Source organism: Anabas testudineus, chromosome 4 (genome assembly GCF_900324465.2).
Source record: "Anabas testudineus chromosome 4, fAnaTes1.2, whole genome shotgun sequence".
NCBI lineage: Eukaryota > Metazoa > Chordata > Actinopteri > Anabantiformes > Anabantidae > Anabas > Anabas testudineus.
In genome coordinates this window covers 10090435-10107335 of record NC_046613.1, presented here as the reverse complement: position 1 = coordinate 10107335, position 16901 = coordinate 10090435, and the positions used below count along the sequence as shown (strand labels likewise).

Sequence of the window (16901 nt, the reverse complement as noted above, 5' to 3'; positions counted from 1 at the left end):
CGAGTGAGAATCGTTTGTGGAAACTGCAAATGTCACTTTTGTAGCTACATTATCAGTCAAAGCGACAAGGTGCTGTTATCGAAGTCCTTTGGCGTATGGGCATGATTTGAATTGAAAGCTTCTATGCAGTTCTCCAGCATACTTCACCCTGGTACATTATTGATAGATAATCTGTGAGAGCTCTGCCGTCGAGGCTGTTTACTCTAAATCCTGCCAAAGGCCTTAACTCAGGAACTTCCCATATTGCTTGAAACGATGTAAACAATTTTCTTTAAACTACTGCATGTCACAAACGTTTTCACCATCAGACATGATGAAGTCCCTCTCTTGCCTAACTCAGGACCAGGACAACCCCCTCAGTAAGGATATTTCAAAGAACAACATTCGTCCGCTGCCTTGTCAGATCTCCTCAGATTCATTCTCACTGTCACATTACACCCAGCGTCTGCAGGGGAATCCAGCTTTACAAAGCTTTGTGAGTCAGTCTGATTTTGAGAAGCTGTGAAATTGCCACAACTTTCAGCATCTTCCTTATCTCACAAATGCCTCTGTCTAGATTTGTGTCTCTAAGAAGGAGGTTCACTGTCCCCTGTTGGGATCCTTCCCATTATTTGAGTGGTGAAGGACAGAGGTGAACTAGAGTATGTGTACAGTGATCTCTGATTGGTGAAGCCAGGGCAGGTTTGAGGTGCAATAACGACAGACCTACTTTCCAAAAGGCCCTGGGTTTTCATAGAAACAATTGTTACTGTTCGGTGTTGGTGCTTTTATCCTAAGATGTTATAATGAAACAAATGGAATTCATGTTTTTTTTTTTTCTTGCGTTTTATGATTATTAATAAAAAAAAAATGTTTCATATAAGACGTGAAATAGTTTTGTTGTGTAGTGGCACTGATGTCTGATTGCATTTTGTTTTTCCTCATGGAAGACCAGCAGATCAAGTAGAAACATCAAAATGAGAACAGAAAAGTAAAGTAAAAAGGCCCCAACTGTCAAAAACAGTGCGTATTCACAACAGCACAATGTCACAGTGGACATTTGATTAACTTATTTTAGCTGCTTTTTTATTTTTATTTCCAGGAAGACTAGAGGTGACTACATCACAATTATATAGAAATAAATTGTCAAAGTTTAGCGTGCAGCTATTTCTACTGTTTGTTTATTTAAATTCTCATGACTGGAACTAGTTGTGCATCCCCCACACTGCTCTTCCTTTTTCACAGAAATCCAAAGTACCACAATTTAGAGAAGTCAGTACTTGTTTTTGTGCCACAATTGCCTGTAATGCCTGAGAAAAACAAAACTTACAACAAACTCCTATAGTGAAACTGTTCACCTTGAGTCATGGAGGAATATGTCCATAATAGCTGCACTCATTTAAATTGGTGGGGTCCAAATAGCCCAGCAGATGGGCCACCGTGTGTGGGAGACGGCTGAATTCTCAAGAGTAGAAAAATGTAGATATCCACAGAAGAGCTACACCACATGAAAGGTGTCATTGTGTAAATATACTGAAATAGGCATCAGGAGCATGTGGAACCTGCCAAGAAATGTTCTACAAATACCCTGTTGATAACATGTAGCAGCATTGATGAATGATGACGAATTCTTGTCATACCTCGCTGAAGATTTGTAATGCACAAGAGCGAACCTTGGCTTTATCTCTTGGGATACACTGCCACTAAACAGCCCCGAGACCTTGACTGCCTGCAAAACAACGCAGCAGCTGCGAGACTAGTGATGGGAGTGGAAGTGATAACGCTCTTTGAAAGGAATCAGACCTCGTATCTGTTCTCTGAGAGGGGGCTCACAGTGCAATCTCTTCTTAACCTTCCAGCATCACTAACACGAGATACATGTGTACACATTACACAACATTAATTAAGTTATCATTATATTGTTACATTCAGCTCTGTCGTCACCTTGTTAGGAGTTCATTCAAATGCCACTAATGGACTCGCTTGTGGATGTGCTGAAGGACGACTCATCTGACCATATCATTTTTTACAGACCAGTGCTACTGAACTCTTACATGTGCATTCATCTTTGTAATGATTGGTTTATGCACTGCACCCCTACTATAACATCTATATCTATAATATCTAATATAACACTCTAGCCCGATTTACTGATGTCAGTCAGTCACTGTTCCTACTGAAACACTAGTTGTACCTATCTGTGTTACTTCTGGTTTGTTCAACCAAAAAGGAAATGGGAAAGTTGCATGGTTATTAACCAACTGGAGTCTCTGTTACCTGACTGATGTACATAAATAAAAATGGATAATCATGTGCTCATCTAACTCTCAGCAAGCAAGCTTGTTTCCCCAAATACCAAATCATTCCTTTAAATGACCTTGAGAAAGCAGCTTTAACATTATTTAAAGTAAGGTAACATTTCAGTGTTTTCTGAAAGTGGCCACGTTGCAAAGATCATTTCTGACTTTGTCACTTTCAGACGGGCCTTTGTTGTCATCCATAATTCTTACTGCACAATGAAAGCACATTGTGCTTTTCACTTACTTTTTTTCTACTTTCAATAACATGTGTAATCTGGATCTAACCTATATCCTGTGGGTGAAAAAAACTGAGAATCCACAGTTTAAATCATCAAGGACACCATATTCCTACTTTGGCAGCGTGTCGTCCAGTTAGTGAGAGGGAAAGGTGGGAGGATATAACTCCCATCCTCTGGAGCTTGACCCATTCAAAACATGCGATTGAGAAAGGTCTGCCCACACAGGCTCACACTCAGACAGTGCAGTATGATGGTTGGGAATATTTTCTACTATGGAGCGTTGATGCTGTGTTGGGCACGACTCTGTGTGGCCCTGCATGTCCCACATGGCCAGGACCTGAGCCAGGACCCCACAGGGACAGGTCAGACTACTCTAACCATCTGGATGCATCTAAACTTTTCAGTTTTCAAGTGTGTACTCTAATGTATTTCTTATTCAATTCAAAGGAGTTGATAACACAGTGATCTCCGTGGAGACCGGGGATGGTTTAGATGGTAAAAATGCGCCAGCAACAACCTCATCAGCCTCCGCGGGGGCTTGTCCCGTCCCTCACAACGCTCCGTGCTTTGTGGATGACACGTTTTCAGCCCTTCGTGAAAGCATGGGGAGCGACGGTGAACTCACAAACAGCAGTTTGATACTGTTTGGGATCTGCACTTCATCGTCTGAGAATTCATCAGGCTACGTCTTGTTAGAGCTGGCTCAGGAAACAAGCAGAACCCAGAGAAATGGATTGAAGATTGTGTATCCAGCTGGAGGTAACATGGCTCTCTGAGTGCAGACGTTTCTTAAATGTTTATTTTTATCTTACAGCATCTGTTATTTTCCACAACAGTGCTGGTGGCAGATGAGCACGAGAGGGTAATGATCAAGTTGACCTTTGACCTCCCACAGTCTCCTTTGCTCAAAAGGAAACCTGTGCTGCTCTTGACGTTTGAAAGTCCACTCAAAGGAGGAGACCTGGACGTCACTTTCACTAGTCAGCTGCTGCAGCCGAACACCCAGGTAAAGCAGGGCGCGGGGTGAAGTGTGCTGCAGGTTATGTTTTCATAAGGGCGACGCTTAAGGTACCAAGCCTGCAGATTTCACAGGGTTTACAGTAAAGACTGTTCTCCACTGAGTCGTCCTGTTTTTTTTTTGTTGCTTCCAGTCTGTGTGCATTTCAGGAGAAACACAGTACATACTGCTGCCAGGAAAAGCATCACAGAGCCACATTCACCAGAAATGGACACTTTCTGTTGAGACTAAGTCCCCTGAAATGAGTAAGATCCCATGCTACGTACATGTATGTTGTTTTCACTTTGCTGTTTAATGTGCACTCTTCTCACATTTCCTCTCATTTCCTCTCATTGCAGAAGAAAGCCTAAAAGCCATCCTAATTGGTGGAAAATCAGGAAATAACATCAGCATGACTCCACTTCTGCTTTTTTCTGAAGAAGCAGGAACTGAGACAAGGTTGTTTTAACTTTCATGTTCCCCATTTCAAATTTACCAGACTGCATTCAGTTTGATGCCGAGTCCAAATCTTTTACTCTCTTTCAGACATGTTTCACACTCATGTCCAGCCCCTTCACAGACCGTCTCCTTCATCTGTGGGCTGAAGCGGTTGCTGGGTGAGCTCTTGCCTCAGGACCACCCTAACTCCCCTCCGCTCCAGCTGGATTCCCTACAATCCTTGCCTCCTCTCACAATTGGCTTATCGTCCAGTGAGACCCTGTTAGCAGGACTGATCAACTCCTCAGCCCCCACCGTCTTCTCCTTCACTCACTGGCGCGCCACGCTTCAGATGAATCACGGAGAGCTGTCTCTGTCCCCTGCACTGGTGGAGGAGCTGAGGCGGAGGCTGCAGCAGACTATGATACAGATACAGGACATAATAAGGGAGGAGGACGTAGGTCACAGGGCCTCAGAGATGCTGGGTAGGCTAAATGAACTCAGTGCGTTTCCAGAGAAGGAACCAGCAGCAGGTGATGAGTGGTTTTGGATCAGTGGTTCCTGACCTTTCAACACCACCTGTCCATTTTGAATGTTCTCATTTTAAACATAATATTTAACTTAAGTGGATATAAAAATGTATTAAATATTATTTTTCATATATTTCTCTGGCTCAGTTTTTAGGTTAACTACTAACATTTCTATATTTATATGAATCAATTACTTGAATTAGTCGCCCCATTTATGACTTATTTCAAACTATTACTGGTTTGAAATCACAGCAAACAAGCAAAAGACTAAACCATACATTTGGATTTCTTGTTTTGCTACTTTTTCATAGTTGTGTCTGTTTTCTTGTCTGCATGTAACAGGAGGGAGTCAGTACCGTACATTTCTCCTGCTGAAGGCCCTGCAGACTGTGGCCCGCGCGTATGAGGTGCAGAGAGGTCTGCGGGCCACTAGAGCTGACCCCAGCAATCCAGCGAGGGGCGACGTCTGTGGCCTCAGAAGCCTCGTCGTGTCCTTCGAAAAGCACGTTGTGGGTCCAAACTCCGCCAACATCAACAACTGTCATGGATCCTGTAGGTTCCCCCTGGCCAATAGCAACAACCACGCCGTCCTGCTCAATGCTCACATTGGGAGTGAGAATGTGGACGAGCGGCCTCCGTGCTGTGTGCCTGTGGCCTACGAAGCCCTGGAGGTGGTGGATTTAAATGAACATGGAACTTACCTCTCCATTAAACCAGATATGGTGGCAAAGGAGTGTGGATGCCGCTAGATCTATTTTCTTTTGTACAGTATATATTTGTGACACCAAAGATATTTTACTAGTGTTGTTTAACAATCACTGTAGCTCTTAGTGTATCTTCACTGGCACTAATTGTATTTATTCACACAGTATTAACACTGTACACTGGGGTAAAATGCACATATTCATTTACACAGGCCTGATCATATCCATTCGGAGTAGATGCACAGAAAGAATGTTTTTCACTCTTACAAATAATCAATCACAATTCAATAAGTTTATTGAAAACAAAATATTTGAAAAAAAATAATCCAGAATTGGTATAGAATTCAAATGAGAGCCTCTAAGTTAGTAATACTAAAAGGAAGTCGTTTGATTGAACTGAACATTGAAATGATAAATATTTCTTACCAACAAAAACAACAGCATAATTTGAATCAAATATATTAAATAATAATAAAATTGCATTCAAAACATACTGAATACTGTTTATATTCTTTATATTCTCTAATCAGAAACCTGCTATTGTGACAGCAGGTTTCAAGAACCATCCGTTTCTTGACCTTTCACCTTTATTCTTTAGTTTTGGGTTTCATGATTGTTTTGTTGCTAATTGGCTTTTTTCTTCTTCTTATCACTCCAACTTCTTCAGATCCCCTCCACCACGTGAAACTGTCCCATACAGAGATCTGACGGCAACACAAATTCAAATAGCGACTCAGTGACAATTAAAGTGTCTTTTATAATATAGTTTTGTTGTACTTCAAGGGAAGTGATTACACTTTATTCTTTATTATTGTGTACTGTATCTTACGAGTCTGACGTAACTAAATACAGAAAGACAGATTTGTGCCATAGAAGACGTCACAATGTTGTTAAACCTTCATAAACTATAAACTCTAAAACAGACTAACCATAATAAGTAAAATTCAAATGTAATATGCTGTGCTAGCATGATTTAGTGACTCCCTGTTTGACTGCACTCAAAATACACATTTAATAATGATAAACTTTTCATATGTTTCTCCCATTAACCTGACATTAACTAAACCTCAGTGCTATCAAGCATTTCAAAGTATTTGGGTTAATTCAAACTTTATAAATCATTTAAATAGGGTGGTAAAATGTTGTTCTGTACTGTTGTTTACATTAGTAAAATTACAAAAAAAGTTAATATGGAGCCTGGTATTAGTGGTGAAATGGTCTCGTCAGGGAATCTTTATAACATATTAGTATTTTAAAACTACACACAGAGGTGTAAACAAGAGTCTCTATTAATTTGTTTTTTCCAAACAACAATCTGATATGATTATTGGTCTTTGTGAAAGGAGGACAGTTATGGACTATACCTGAGGTATTGAACCATCCTGTAGATTTCCAAAGAAAGTCCTTATACCTGTCTCCTCAACAAAACAGTCCAGAGCATCTAGAACACAAAATGATATAAAATATACATCATCTTTTAGCCAACAAGTCTACGTAACTCTCAAATTGTGCTCTTTCTGTATCTGAAGTGATGACATCACATGATGACAGCACTCACCATGTAACTCTTGCACCCCTGAGCTCACAACGAGAACGACCAGTGCCACCACTAAGCACCGGTTCATGGTAAATCCCTTCCATGGATTAGGAACATCACTCAAATTTTCAATGGACAGAATCCGCTCATAAGACACTAAAGAAAGACCCAAACAGACCAGTCAGTCAGATACATGTAGCCACAGCTGCTGTAACATTCAGGCTGTTTAGGGTGGACAGATTTCTTACTTATGTTTTCTGATGTTCCAACTCTGATGTCTTCAGTCTTTAATGTTGAGGTCTACGTCTATAATTGCATCCAAAAGGAAGTTGTAAGTTATAACAGTTAAGATATAAAAAGTTATGTGCACTGTCTTTCAAACTGTACTGCATGTCACAGACTAACATAGGCTCGCTTAAAATAGGCACCTGCAGCTAGTAGAAAAAAACAAACGATCAGACTTGATGTTAATATGAACCACTGCACATGAAAAAGAAACGTACCTGATGTGACGCTTCAGTTTTGCTTCACCATGAAATGAAAGGTTGGCACAGTAGTGTCGATGGCGGCTTTTGATCTGACCAGAGGCCGTGCTTTACACACCCTGCACCATGCTCCTTTGCCCCTTGACTGACAGACACAGATGCCAGGGAAATGACATTCATAGCGTGAACTGTTGCTGTTTATGCTGATCCAGTGAAGCTACAGGTGAACAAGAGTTATAAACATATATCTACATGCCACTGATAAGAAAATCAAGCGAGATGGAATAAAAATATGTTTTGATTAATTTTGACTTATTCTTGGCCTGAAAAAAAGGACCTTACCTGCTGACACACTAACAGCAGCAGTTGATGGTGGGGACAGTGATTTCATTATTCATACCTCTATAGGTCACATTTCAGTCTCACACTGATTCAAGTCTCTTCTTCACTCTTATGACAAGGTGGTAGGAGACCTCAAATGTCTCCTCCTTTCTGTGTGGAGTTCTCCTTGGCCCTGCATGGGTTTTCATGGACGGATGGTTATGAACGTTCAGATCCAAACAGTAACTTAATGACCCTCTAACTGGATATGTTAAACACAAGTATGAATGAGCACTACATGTGCGTATTTCTGATATGCTGGATTAACTTCCAGCACACAGACAGCTGCTGAAAATAAGCAATATTCACATATGCATATAACAATACACATTTCTTTATTCTTAAGAAATTGCTATATGTTAGAATTAATTTTTTGAATAACAAAATGAGATAGTTTATTATTTAAAGCACTGGTCTATTAATTTTAGATGTTTACTGAGGGGTGTACAACTTGGCTGACTCCAGATCAGCCCAAACTTCTTGGATTTCCACATAAGACAGCAGTTGCATGTTTTCCGTCGGTCATAGCGTCGTCAAACCTTCAACAATAGACAATTAGACGTGACAGATGTGAAACGTTTCATAAAACATTTGTGACACAATCAAGCTGCAAAACAGGCTTTCGGAGCGGAAGTGACGTAAACGTTTCGTGTCGCGCTCCGCCCCGCCCACCGTTACCTGCAGCTCCCACAGCTCGACAGTGACGAGAGGAGCGGACAGAGCGAGGAGCTAGTGCGGACGCTGGCCGGATGGTTAAATCTAACCTACAGACGATTTTGAATAGTCATTGTTTTGTTAGAGAAAAAGAGAGAAACCTAGCCGAGATGCCCGTTATTGAGAAATCCAGTAATAAACCTGAAAGTGAAAGGTATGTCGGTGTAGTCGATGTGAATTGTTAAAAGCTAACTAAGCAAGCTAACGTCAAGCTACGTTTTAAATCGCGGCCTAGCTGTTTAGCTAGCGGAGGAGTAGCTAAGCTAACACTCATACGTATGTTTCTTGTTGAGGTAGCAGAACAGCTTTGTTTAAATGATTTAATATATTTCTAAAATACATTTCCAGTCACATTTATTTGATACAACTCCGTCAAACGTCAATATTAAATGGCCCCTAATTTACATCGACGTATGAACGATTGCGTAACAGTGGTAGCTGTTGATGTCCGCTTTCTAGCTTCCTAGCTTGGGTACTGCTAATGCTAACGCACAGGCTAATATGTGAAACGCAACAGAAATTGGTATCTTAGATGTTGAGATGCTAGCTAGCTAACGTTAAGCGTGTGGACTGATAACAATATGTCACCAGCTTGTTATTAATCAGAATATATCGAGGGGTGAGTAAGTGTATTGATCCGTTATTTGGCGTTTGTTGGCTCGACTTTCATGTTGATGTCAACGGAGGGGGATTACTAGCTGCTTTAGCTTATTGCTATCGCTCCAGTACGTTAACGCGTAATTTAGCCTTGACAGCGAAAACTGTCAGTGGCAATAACATCACAGTAGTTTGATTATACATTATTTAGATACACAATATTACACAGTAAACATTTATATGATGTTATATGATGTTAGCTTGTTGCTAACTAACGTAGTTAAAGCCTGGCTGAATTGATCATATGTGATTGTGTTTTTTTCCGTTTCGCCCTCGGGCTCAGGTGCTAGCTAACGTTAGTTAAACATCAGGGGAAGATGAACCAGCTTTGTTTACTGTCGGGCAGTAACTGAGATAGTTAATCAGCGCTTAAAATTGCCTTTCCCGTGTGCTTCGGTTTAACCTTGTATTGTATTAATCATTGTGGGGGCCTTTGGCAGGCAGTGGACGAGGCTGTTTATCAGGCTCTATAGTGTTGTGAAGGACTCATAGGAAATTTCCACTGCACTGTGAAGGGGGAGGGGGCGTTTAGGGAAGTTTATTTTCAGCCTTTTCTATTAACCCTGATGCCTTTTGGCATTTATTTTATGGTTCTAACCACAAATATGTTTTTATTTAATTCTCTAGTTATAGAAAAATTATGTTGAGAAATATGATTTTCTTTATAGGCCATATCTTTTTAAAAGGCGTCTGCAGGTGTCTTAACTGAAAAATGCTCAGCTACTGATCTTCATCTACTCATAAGATGAGACTTTTACATTAGCATGTCATTTACATTTACATTGTCCGTCTAAAATTCTAACCTATTCCCTGAACAGTTAAATTATGATATTACTGTAGAGATGAGTGGTCCTTGATACATTTATACATGGCAAAGGTCTCTTATGCAAGCAGATGCTCAAGAGATTCATCGTTCATGTGATCAGAGCGTCTGTATTTTCCAGGACAGCCTGAGGAGCAAGTTTGTGTTGCTGCCTGTGGTGTGTGTAGGGATTTCAAATAATTCTGAATGGAGAAGTTGATAAAAAAAACCCTTGTGCTGTGTATTATTTTGAAAGCATGAAAATGTTGCTTTTAAGGTTTATTTAAAGATGTTAATGGATTTTTACCATAATCTGATATTGGGATTTACATAGAACCAGTGTTGCCTCAGCTATGAGAGGGACAATATTTCTCATTTGGAATTCACACATCTTCTTCACATATAGCACAGCAGTGACATTTGCGTAAGAGAGCATCTGTGAGCTTTTGAGTTGCTGTGGCAGCACTGCTTATGTTAATGGGTTTTGCTTCTAATAGAAGCTCTGAGAATATTTGTACTCTTAACACTGTAAATGCGTGCAGCCACACACACTATTTGCACAAGAAATGCAAGCAAACTGTAACAAGCACTTTGACTGCCATTAAAACGCCTCAGATCACTTGATAAAGTGATGTTTCTCCTGTCGGTTGTAAACTCGAGCAGTGTGGTTAGTGCTGCATGAAAGTAGGCTAATGGTTATAGAAACAGATCCTGTTGCAGCCTTCTGTTAAGAATTGCAACAAGTGTAAAGTTTAAGCAGACAAACCAAGGAACCAGTTAAAAGTCACCCTGCAGGGGGCAGTAATGTGGATTGTATAGAGATGTGAAGATTTTTAGTGAATATTTGACTAATAGACAAAAAATTATGTTGTAGTGTAACATAAACCATTCTCTCTTCCAAGAGCCAAATGCTGGGCACAAGCTTTCGCCTTTTTTTTTGTCTAAAGATTTACTCACCTATAGCAAATGTTTTACTTTCTTTTTGCAGATAAATCACTCATGTCTGCTGCTTATATTAGTAGTTTAAATTGGTGTTTCCTACGAGAACTTTCAGTGGCTGCCCTACTTATGATGACTCAATGTGTGTGCATGTTTTTTTTCACCCTCCAGTATTTCCAGTCCCAGGAGGTGCTCCCGCTGTTGCAGTAACCCGTGTCCGGGGCCTCTGTGGTGCTCCTGATGCCCCTCTCCCACCCCTGAAGATCCCAGGTGGGCGAGGGAATGACCAGCGGGATCGCAATCTTTCAGCTAAGCTATTCTATTCTGTAAGTTAAAGCACCTTTTCAATATTGTTTGAGCACACTAACTTCTTGTTGCAAGGGTGTTATTGGTTTTGGGAAGGAAGAAATGCAGTGTGACCCTGCCTCGAGCCAACAGTGCAGGAAGACGAGTTTGTCGACTTTGAGAGATACAAAGGCAGTTATTTGTAATTCAGCTCTCAGCACTCAGTGAAACAAACGTCATTGTTTTAGTCAAAGGCCACATGACTATGACAACTTACCTTTTTATGATTGTCACTGTGGTTCCCTTTTCACCATTCTAAATTTAAGTAGCCACAGATGAGTTTTTTTTTTTTTATTGTTTTTTCTCCTGTACTCTGTAGCTAGAACTTTATAATTGATGTCATGTGTCGTGAGAGTATTTTTCTTGTTTACCACTGTTCTCCTGCTGTCCTTTAGGATGCTCAGTTGCTGGTTCTTGAGGAACCTCCTCCTGCTAATGGCAGAGTGCGTTTCTTGCTCTTTGAGCCCCGTCGATCTGAAGGCAAGCACTGTGTCTGGAGGTTGGCGCTGAAAGGGAGGAACATTTACGTTGAAATCCCCCCTGGAGCTTTGCCTGAGGGCAGCAAAGACAGGTTGGTAGGCGGAGTGTTTTTGTTCATGTCATTTAAAAAAAAAAAAAATTAGAGGTTTAAACAAGTTTAGGAAAAAATGTACCATGATGTTTTGTTATATAGTAGAACTGTTTCTGTTATCATGTGAAGTAATTTGTAGAAATATACGTAATGAAACAATCATCAATAACTGTTTTCTGAAAGGTGTATTAACTTTCTCCCTATAATACATTTACTTTTCTTGTTTGTCTTGGTTCTTTACAGTTTTGCTCTTCTGTTGGAATTTGCTGAGGAGCAGCTTCAGGTTGATCACGTATTTATCTGTTTTCACAAGAACCGTGATGACAGAGGTGAGAACTTTAATATGAAATTTATTCACACGTGTAAATTTTGTAATTTAGCCATTATGGAAAGAGTATTTTTCTTTTTTTTAGTTAAGTTGTATCATTTTTATTACCTGTATGAGGTTTCATTAATGTATTTTAAGTGACAGCAAGAGGACTTACATCAGTTTATGTCGTGTGTCCTCAGCATCCTTGCTGCGTACATTCAGTTTCCTGGGCTTTGAGATTGTGAGACCGGGTCATCCCCTTGTCCCCTCCCGCCCTGACGCTTTCTTCATGGCTTACAGCATCGAGCGAGACTCCTCTGATGACGATTGATTGACGCTGAGCAGTTACAAATGTTGTCCTTACTTAGATCTATAGCCTCACACCTTTATAATTTCGCTGACATTAATAAATTATTAAAGTTCAGTGTGTTTCCCATCAGAGGTTCCTTTTTTTGTTGGTGTTACCTTTACCTACCTACCATGTGCTGTATTTAAATGATATTTGCACTAGGTAAGATGTTAATATACCAGGAATGTAAAGCAAGTGCCCACATGATACCTGGGCTGTGTGTTCTTGCCACGGTGTTACTTTCCATGATGTGTAGTGCTGAACCCCCTCAACCCCAACCCACCCCCCAATTCCAATCATCTCCACGTTGTAATATTTATGATAAAATTGACTTCATCTTACTCATGTAAGTAGACGTGTTTTCATAGTAATCATTTGATTCTCCTGTTGATATTGTTTTTTTTTTTAATGTGTGCATGAAATTCATTTGTTTCACTTGGTAGAAGTCTGCATGTTGTAACTGTACTAAATAAAAGTGCTCACCTGAAACGTATTGTTGTTGAGTATAAAGTTGTTGTAACTGGATCACAGTGCGTTGTCTGACCACACCTATATAAAAGTATTGATGCTGGTAACAGATTCATAGTTTGATAAGGGGTTTTCTTATACTGCCACATGTAACTAGTCTGGCAATTTCTTATAATAGGTACTGAGGCATTTAGTGACTAACACAATACAAGTCATCTTCATTAATCATACAGTAACGTCAGTGAGCATCATCATTTTTATTTAATGGGAATTGGTACAACACTGAAATCTATATTTCAAACCATTCCAACTACTTCCTGTAACTAATAAGAAGGAAATAAAGTGGAAAAAAGGGTAGCGTTTTAATAATGGATTTGTAATCGTTGCACAGAATACTGACCAACAAAAGACAAGTCTTAACTAATCAAACAAAAATTGCCAAAAAAATGCAGCAAGTGCAGTCGCAATATTATATTACACATTTAATATAATTAGCATTAGAAATTCAAAGTGCAGTATTTTATTAGACACATAGAGACACAGTACGTGGACTTACTTATTGATAAATGAAGCAAAGATTTCATTGTTTGGACAAAGTTACATTTACAGACAGACTGGACAATTTCACGCAATGACTGCAAACATCAGTCAACCTTCAGATTGAGCCAGAGCTGACTGGTCACACTCACAACTGTCTCAGGGTCTGTAAAGGACAGATACTGCAGGCACATGCAGTCGTCCCAGCTGAGAGCAGACTGATCCTGGATCAGGCCCTTCTCTGCCAATCTCATCACCAGCAGAGCTCGTTTGATCGTCAGCCAGTTGTGTACAGCTGTGGTTGTGTAGCCTCTGAGATTGAAGAGAGGTACACGGGGGCCCCAGAGGAGCACTTGAAGCATTGCCACCATGTCAGCCATCTGGGGCCCGGTGCTCTCATTCTGGAGCAACGAGGAAATATACAGGAGTCCACTTCTGTACGAAGACTTGAACGGAGTTGGACCTTGTGAATACAGGCAGTGTTGAATTAAGGCTGCAATCTGGGATTTGACTGAGACAAGGGAATGAGGCTCAGGCTGAGCAGAAAATCTAGGGGTCAACACTACACGAGCGGAACCACGCGTCCTCCATAGAGCCTGGATGCTCCCTTTTTTCTCTGTCTTTTCCCACTCCATCCTATCCCTCGCTCTGCTCGTCTCAGAAACTCTCTTCCCCTCAGGCGTGTCTTGTTTAAGCTTGTTTTCGCTCCCGTCCCTCTCTCTGCTGGGCCACACTAGAAGGATGTCCCGGGGTCTGAGCTCTGCTGCAGTGGCGCTGACGTTGTACAGATGTTGTGAAGCTGTTAATATCTGCACCAACAGAACACATAGCTGTCTGTCATAAACCAGACGCTCTGTGCTCTGCAGTGAGCTGCTGTCAAGAACAAAGTCCTCTAGAGTGACATGTGGCAGGTCTCTCACAATGCTCACAGAGTGTCCCTGCAGGAGGAGAGACTGAATTGAGGGCAGACTGGTGTTTGTTAGATGTTTGTCAGACTCTGTGCTGCCTCCACATGGTGATTTAGAAGCAGTGCAGCCTATCTTTAAAGGAGATGACAGATCTTGTCCATAAGAATAGATGGGATCATCTCTTAGGGTGTTGCTGGGTTGGAAATAAACAATAACATCGTCCACATTAACATGTGATGAATTGTGTTTGGTGTCAGCTGATATCCGTTTGTGTACCTGCACAGAAAGAAGGATAAAAAAAAAAAAACTTCAAGAACCAAACATTATAATTAGAAAAGTTTCACACTGCAAATTAAAGTGTTAAATATATATATATATATATATATATATAAAAAAAAAACTTTTGGTCTTCCTGTTGCAGTGACACCTGATGACATTTAAGAGGAAGCGTTATACCGCAGTGCAGTGCCACAGCTACCAAGGTTGATAAAGATCATGTTTGCTGCTCTGTGCTAGTTGCATAACACTTTTTTATTCTAAAGGAAATTTAAAAAGTGCAACATATTTGAAGCAATAAAAGTAGAGCTCTTCCAAAGAACATGCATGAAAGCGTGTAGAGCATGTTGTAGTATAGGTGCAGTATAGAAAAGAGCTGTGGCATTACCTTTAAACCAAGCACCCTCCCTGGGAACTTGGGACTATGCACGCTGTAGTAGACAGTGTCTCCAATCAGCTTTGGCTCGCTCCCCCCATATAACAGGAAATCCTGAGGCTGGTATGGGCTGACCTCCCTCTCCGAGGTCTCTCTTTGCAGCAGGATCTTAGCCTCCACACTCTGTGCCATACTTCTCAGGAATAGTAGGTGGCGATGCTGGATCCCCTGAGAAACAACCCTCTGGTCATCAAAACCACTAAAGAGGTAAGGCAGATGTTCATCTGGGGTGTCAAAAGACAGCTGGGAGAAGGGCTGTAAGGAAATGCTGCTCCTTGATGCTGGTTCAACCGCCTCCGTCTCCTCAGAGAAACAGGTGTTGGGTATGGGAGCCAGCATGTACACAGGATTGTCAAAGTTCTGAGGGTGCCTTAGCAGTGGGGACACAGGGGACAGAGGAGAGACTGGAGGCGCACTGTTGCCCGGGAGGGACAAAGTGCGAGCTAGCCTTTTCTTTGGAATAGGTGGTGGGGTGCCATCAGAGAAATATCTCTCCTGGTGTCGAAAACGGTCTGAGCAAAGCAGTGAAAGGGATTTAGGTCAGACTGAACAATGAGAAACGATGAGACAACAGTTTGGACACAGCATCTCTATTCTAGTCTCCAGCCACTAATAGTAATAATCAAAATCCCAAAAGCACTTCTGCACGTCACGATAAGCTGGATAACATCACATGCATCTTACTGACAGTGAAGGTTTCATAGGCTACTTCCTCTCCTTCAGCACTCACAAACTGAGACACACTGAACCACACGTTCTAGTACGTTTATTGTTTTTCCCTCTGCACGCTGAGCTGTACTGTATATTCAAATCCTACTCTCACAACTGTGGAGCCAAACAGCACTCCATCCCTCACTTAAGTCATGAATCATTTAACTGATCTGATGGGAAGCTACCTCTGCTCACTAAAACCCACCGTAGCGCTGGTGTATGGGACACTGGTCTGCATGACAATCAGTGGGTTCAGAGAAGACATCACTGTATACGTAGGTTTGATGGTGAAGCCCTACAGGGCTGAGCATAATACAGTCAGACTCCATGCTGGAGCGGCTCAGGGAGCTGCTTCTGTATAAGAAGAGAAATGGATTATTCTTCAACAATACTATTGTGTTTGCAAAAAAGTATGTCAAAGTTCCTGTTGTCTGTGACATGTTACATGTAATACATGCACTGCAGGTTACGTCACACCAGCATATAAGTTTCGCAATCAACTTGTGTCCCAATCGTGATGTTTTTAATAAAGATTGTGTGTGTGTGTGGATTATGCTTAAGATTAATAAAAGACAGCTAGTTGGTCTTACCTGTGCTTTTTGACAGGCAGCTCTGGTGGCTGCCCCTCCACTCTGCTGGCAGAGTCGGTCGCCATCAGGAGTCTGCAGAGACACTGTGCTCCTCCACCTCTCTGACACTTCACTGCTGTCACTGGATACTGTGTACGTGAAGCTTACAGGTGGCTAACTCGCTATCTGACTGAGCGACTTCCCCTCTATCTCAGACACTCCCTCCGTGACATTTTCTCTGTTGTTGCAGGTTTTAAAGTTTCTTATCTTTTGCCCAAATCGTTTAGTCTGAGCGTGAGGTTGGTACCGGAAAAAGTAGTGTCTGTTCTCAGGGCAAAATTGTTCTCTGAGCTAACCTCAACTTGACGGAATGGGGAAGAGCAGTTATAGCAGAGCCCCCTCTACTTGCACTCTTTTCTTTTTCTTTCGTTCTGTTGCAGTTGATCTACGTTGCGGTGTGGAGCCTCAATGTGAACTTCTCTCTTTTGGATGATGCAGTTTGAGCTTCTACACATGCACGTCCTGCTTCACGGAATACACTCACATGTCTGAACATTTAGTACCAGTGTCTTAAAAGGGAGGATAAATATTATTATAAAATATTTAAGCAGAACGAGACCGAAGAGCTTTACTGTTGGTATTGTTGCAAAAGTGGTAGAGGTTGGAAGTGCTTGATATATAATGTTCATTGTGTGATAATATAATATAAAATCAACAAG

The 16901-nt window shown here is 41.2% G+C and overlaps 3 protein-coding genes and 1 long non-coding RNA gene across 5 annotated transcripts; 2 read left to right on the top strand and 2 right to left on the bottom strand.

The window, feature by feature from the left end:
• The first annotated feature begins 2746 nt into the window (after nt 1-2746).
• Nucleotides 2747-5573, top strand: LOC113151904 (muellerian-inhibiting factor-like). 2 transcript variants are annotated; one of them, XM_026344769.1, is made up of 7 exons: nt 2747-2880; nt 2966-3277; nt 3355-3524; nt 3670-3781; nt 3875-3974; nt 4062-4438; nt 4826-5573. In XM_026344769.1, exons 1-7 carry the CDS (start codon nt 2766-2768, stop codon nt 5230-5232), a joined length of 1593 nt encoding a protein of 530 aa, XP_026200554.1. In that variant the 5' UTR covers nt 2747-2765; the 3' UTR covers nt 5233-5573. The 2 variants fall into 2 exon arrangements, with proteins under 2 accessions (XP_026200554.1, XP_026200553.1); XM_026344768.1 differs by having other exon boundaries at nt 4062-4486.
• A 196-nt stretch (nt 5574-5769) lies between these two features.
• On the bottom strand, nt 5770-7356 carry LOC113152835. Its single transcript, XR_003297919.1, has 5 exons — nt 7228-7356; nt 6973-7030; nt 6746-6880; nt 6552-6628; nt 5770-5891 (listed from the first exon to the last, which is right to left on the bottom strand). It is a non-coding gene; the product is annotated as an uncharacterized LOC113152835 (long non-coding RNA).
• Nucleotides 7357-8260: 904 nt separating this feature from the next.
• On the top strand, nt 8261-12766 carry LOC113152485 (ornithine decarboxylase antizyme 1-like). Its single transcript, XM_026345746.1, is given in 6 exon segments — nt 8261-8458; nt 10874-10940; nt 10942-11028; nt 11443-11618; nt 11862-11947; nt 12129-12766. Coding segments are annotated over 6 exon segments (666 nt in total). The 5' UTR covers nt 8261-8339; the 3' UTR covers nt 12260-12766.
• On the bottom strand, nt 12526-16612 carry peak3 (PEAK family member 3). Its single transcript, XM_026345744.1, has 4 exons — nt 16204-16612; nt 15819-15967; nt 14855-15414; nt 12526-14466 (listed from the first exon to the last, which is right to left on the bottom strand). The coding sequence occupies exons 1-4, from the start codon at nt 16266-16268 to the stop codon at nt 13390-13392; spliced, it is 1851 nt and encodes a 616-aa protein (XP_026201529.1). The 5' UTR covers nt 16269-16612; the 3' UTR covers nt 12526-13389.
• Between the last annotated feature and the right edge of the window lie 289 nt (nt 16613-16901).

Coding starts and splice junctions, on each gene's coding strand:
- LOC113151904 (XM_026344768.1), top strand. CDS start 2,766: ATGATGGTTGGGAATATTTTCTACTATGGAGCGTTGATGCTGTGTTGG. Junction 2,881..2,965: donor CCAGGACCCCACAGGGACAG/GTCAGACTACTC, acceptor TTCAATTCAAAG/GAGTTGATAACACAGTGATC. Junction 3,278..3,354: donor GATTGTGTATCCAGCTGGAG/GTAACATGGCTC, acceptor TTTCCACAACAG/TGCTGGTGGCAGATGAGCAC.
- peak3 (XM_026345744.1), bottom strand. CDS start 16,268: ATGGCGACCGACTCTGCCAGCAGAGTGGAGGGGCAGCCACCAGAGCTG. Junction 15,968..16,203: donor CTGCCTGTCAAAAAGCACAG/GTAAGACCAACT, acceptor CTTCTTATACAG/AAGCAGCTCCCTGAGCCGCT. Junction 14,467..14,854: donor GGAGGGTGCTTGGTTTAAAG/GTAATGCCACAG, acceptor CTTTCTGTGCAG/GTACACAAACGGATATCAGC.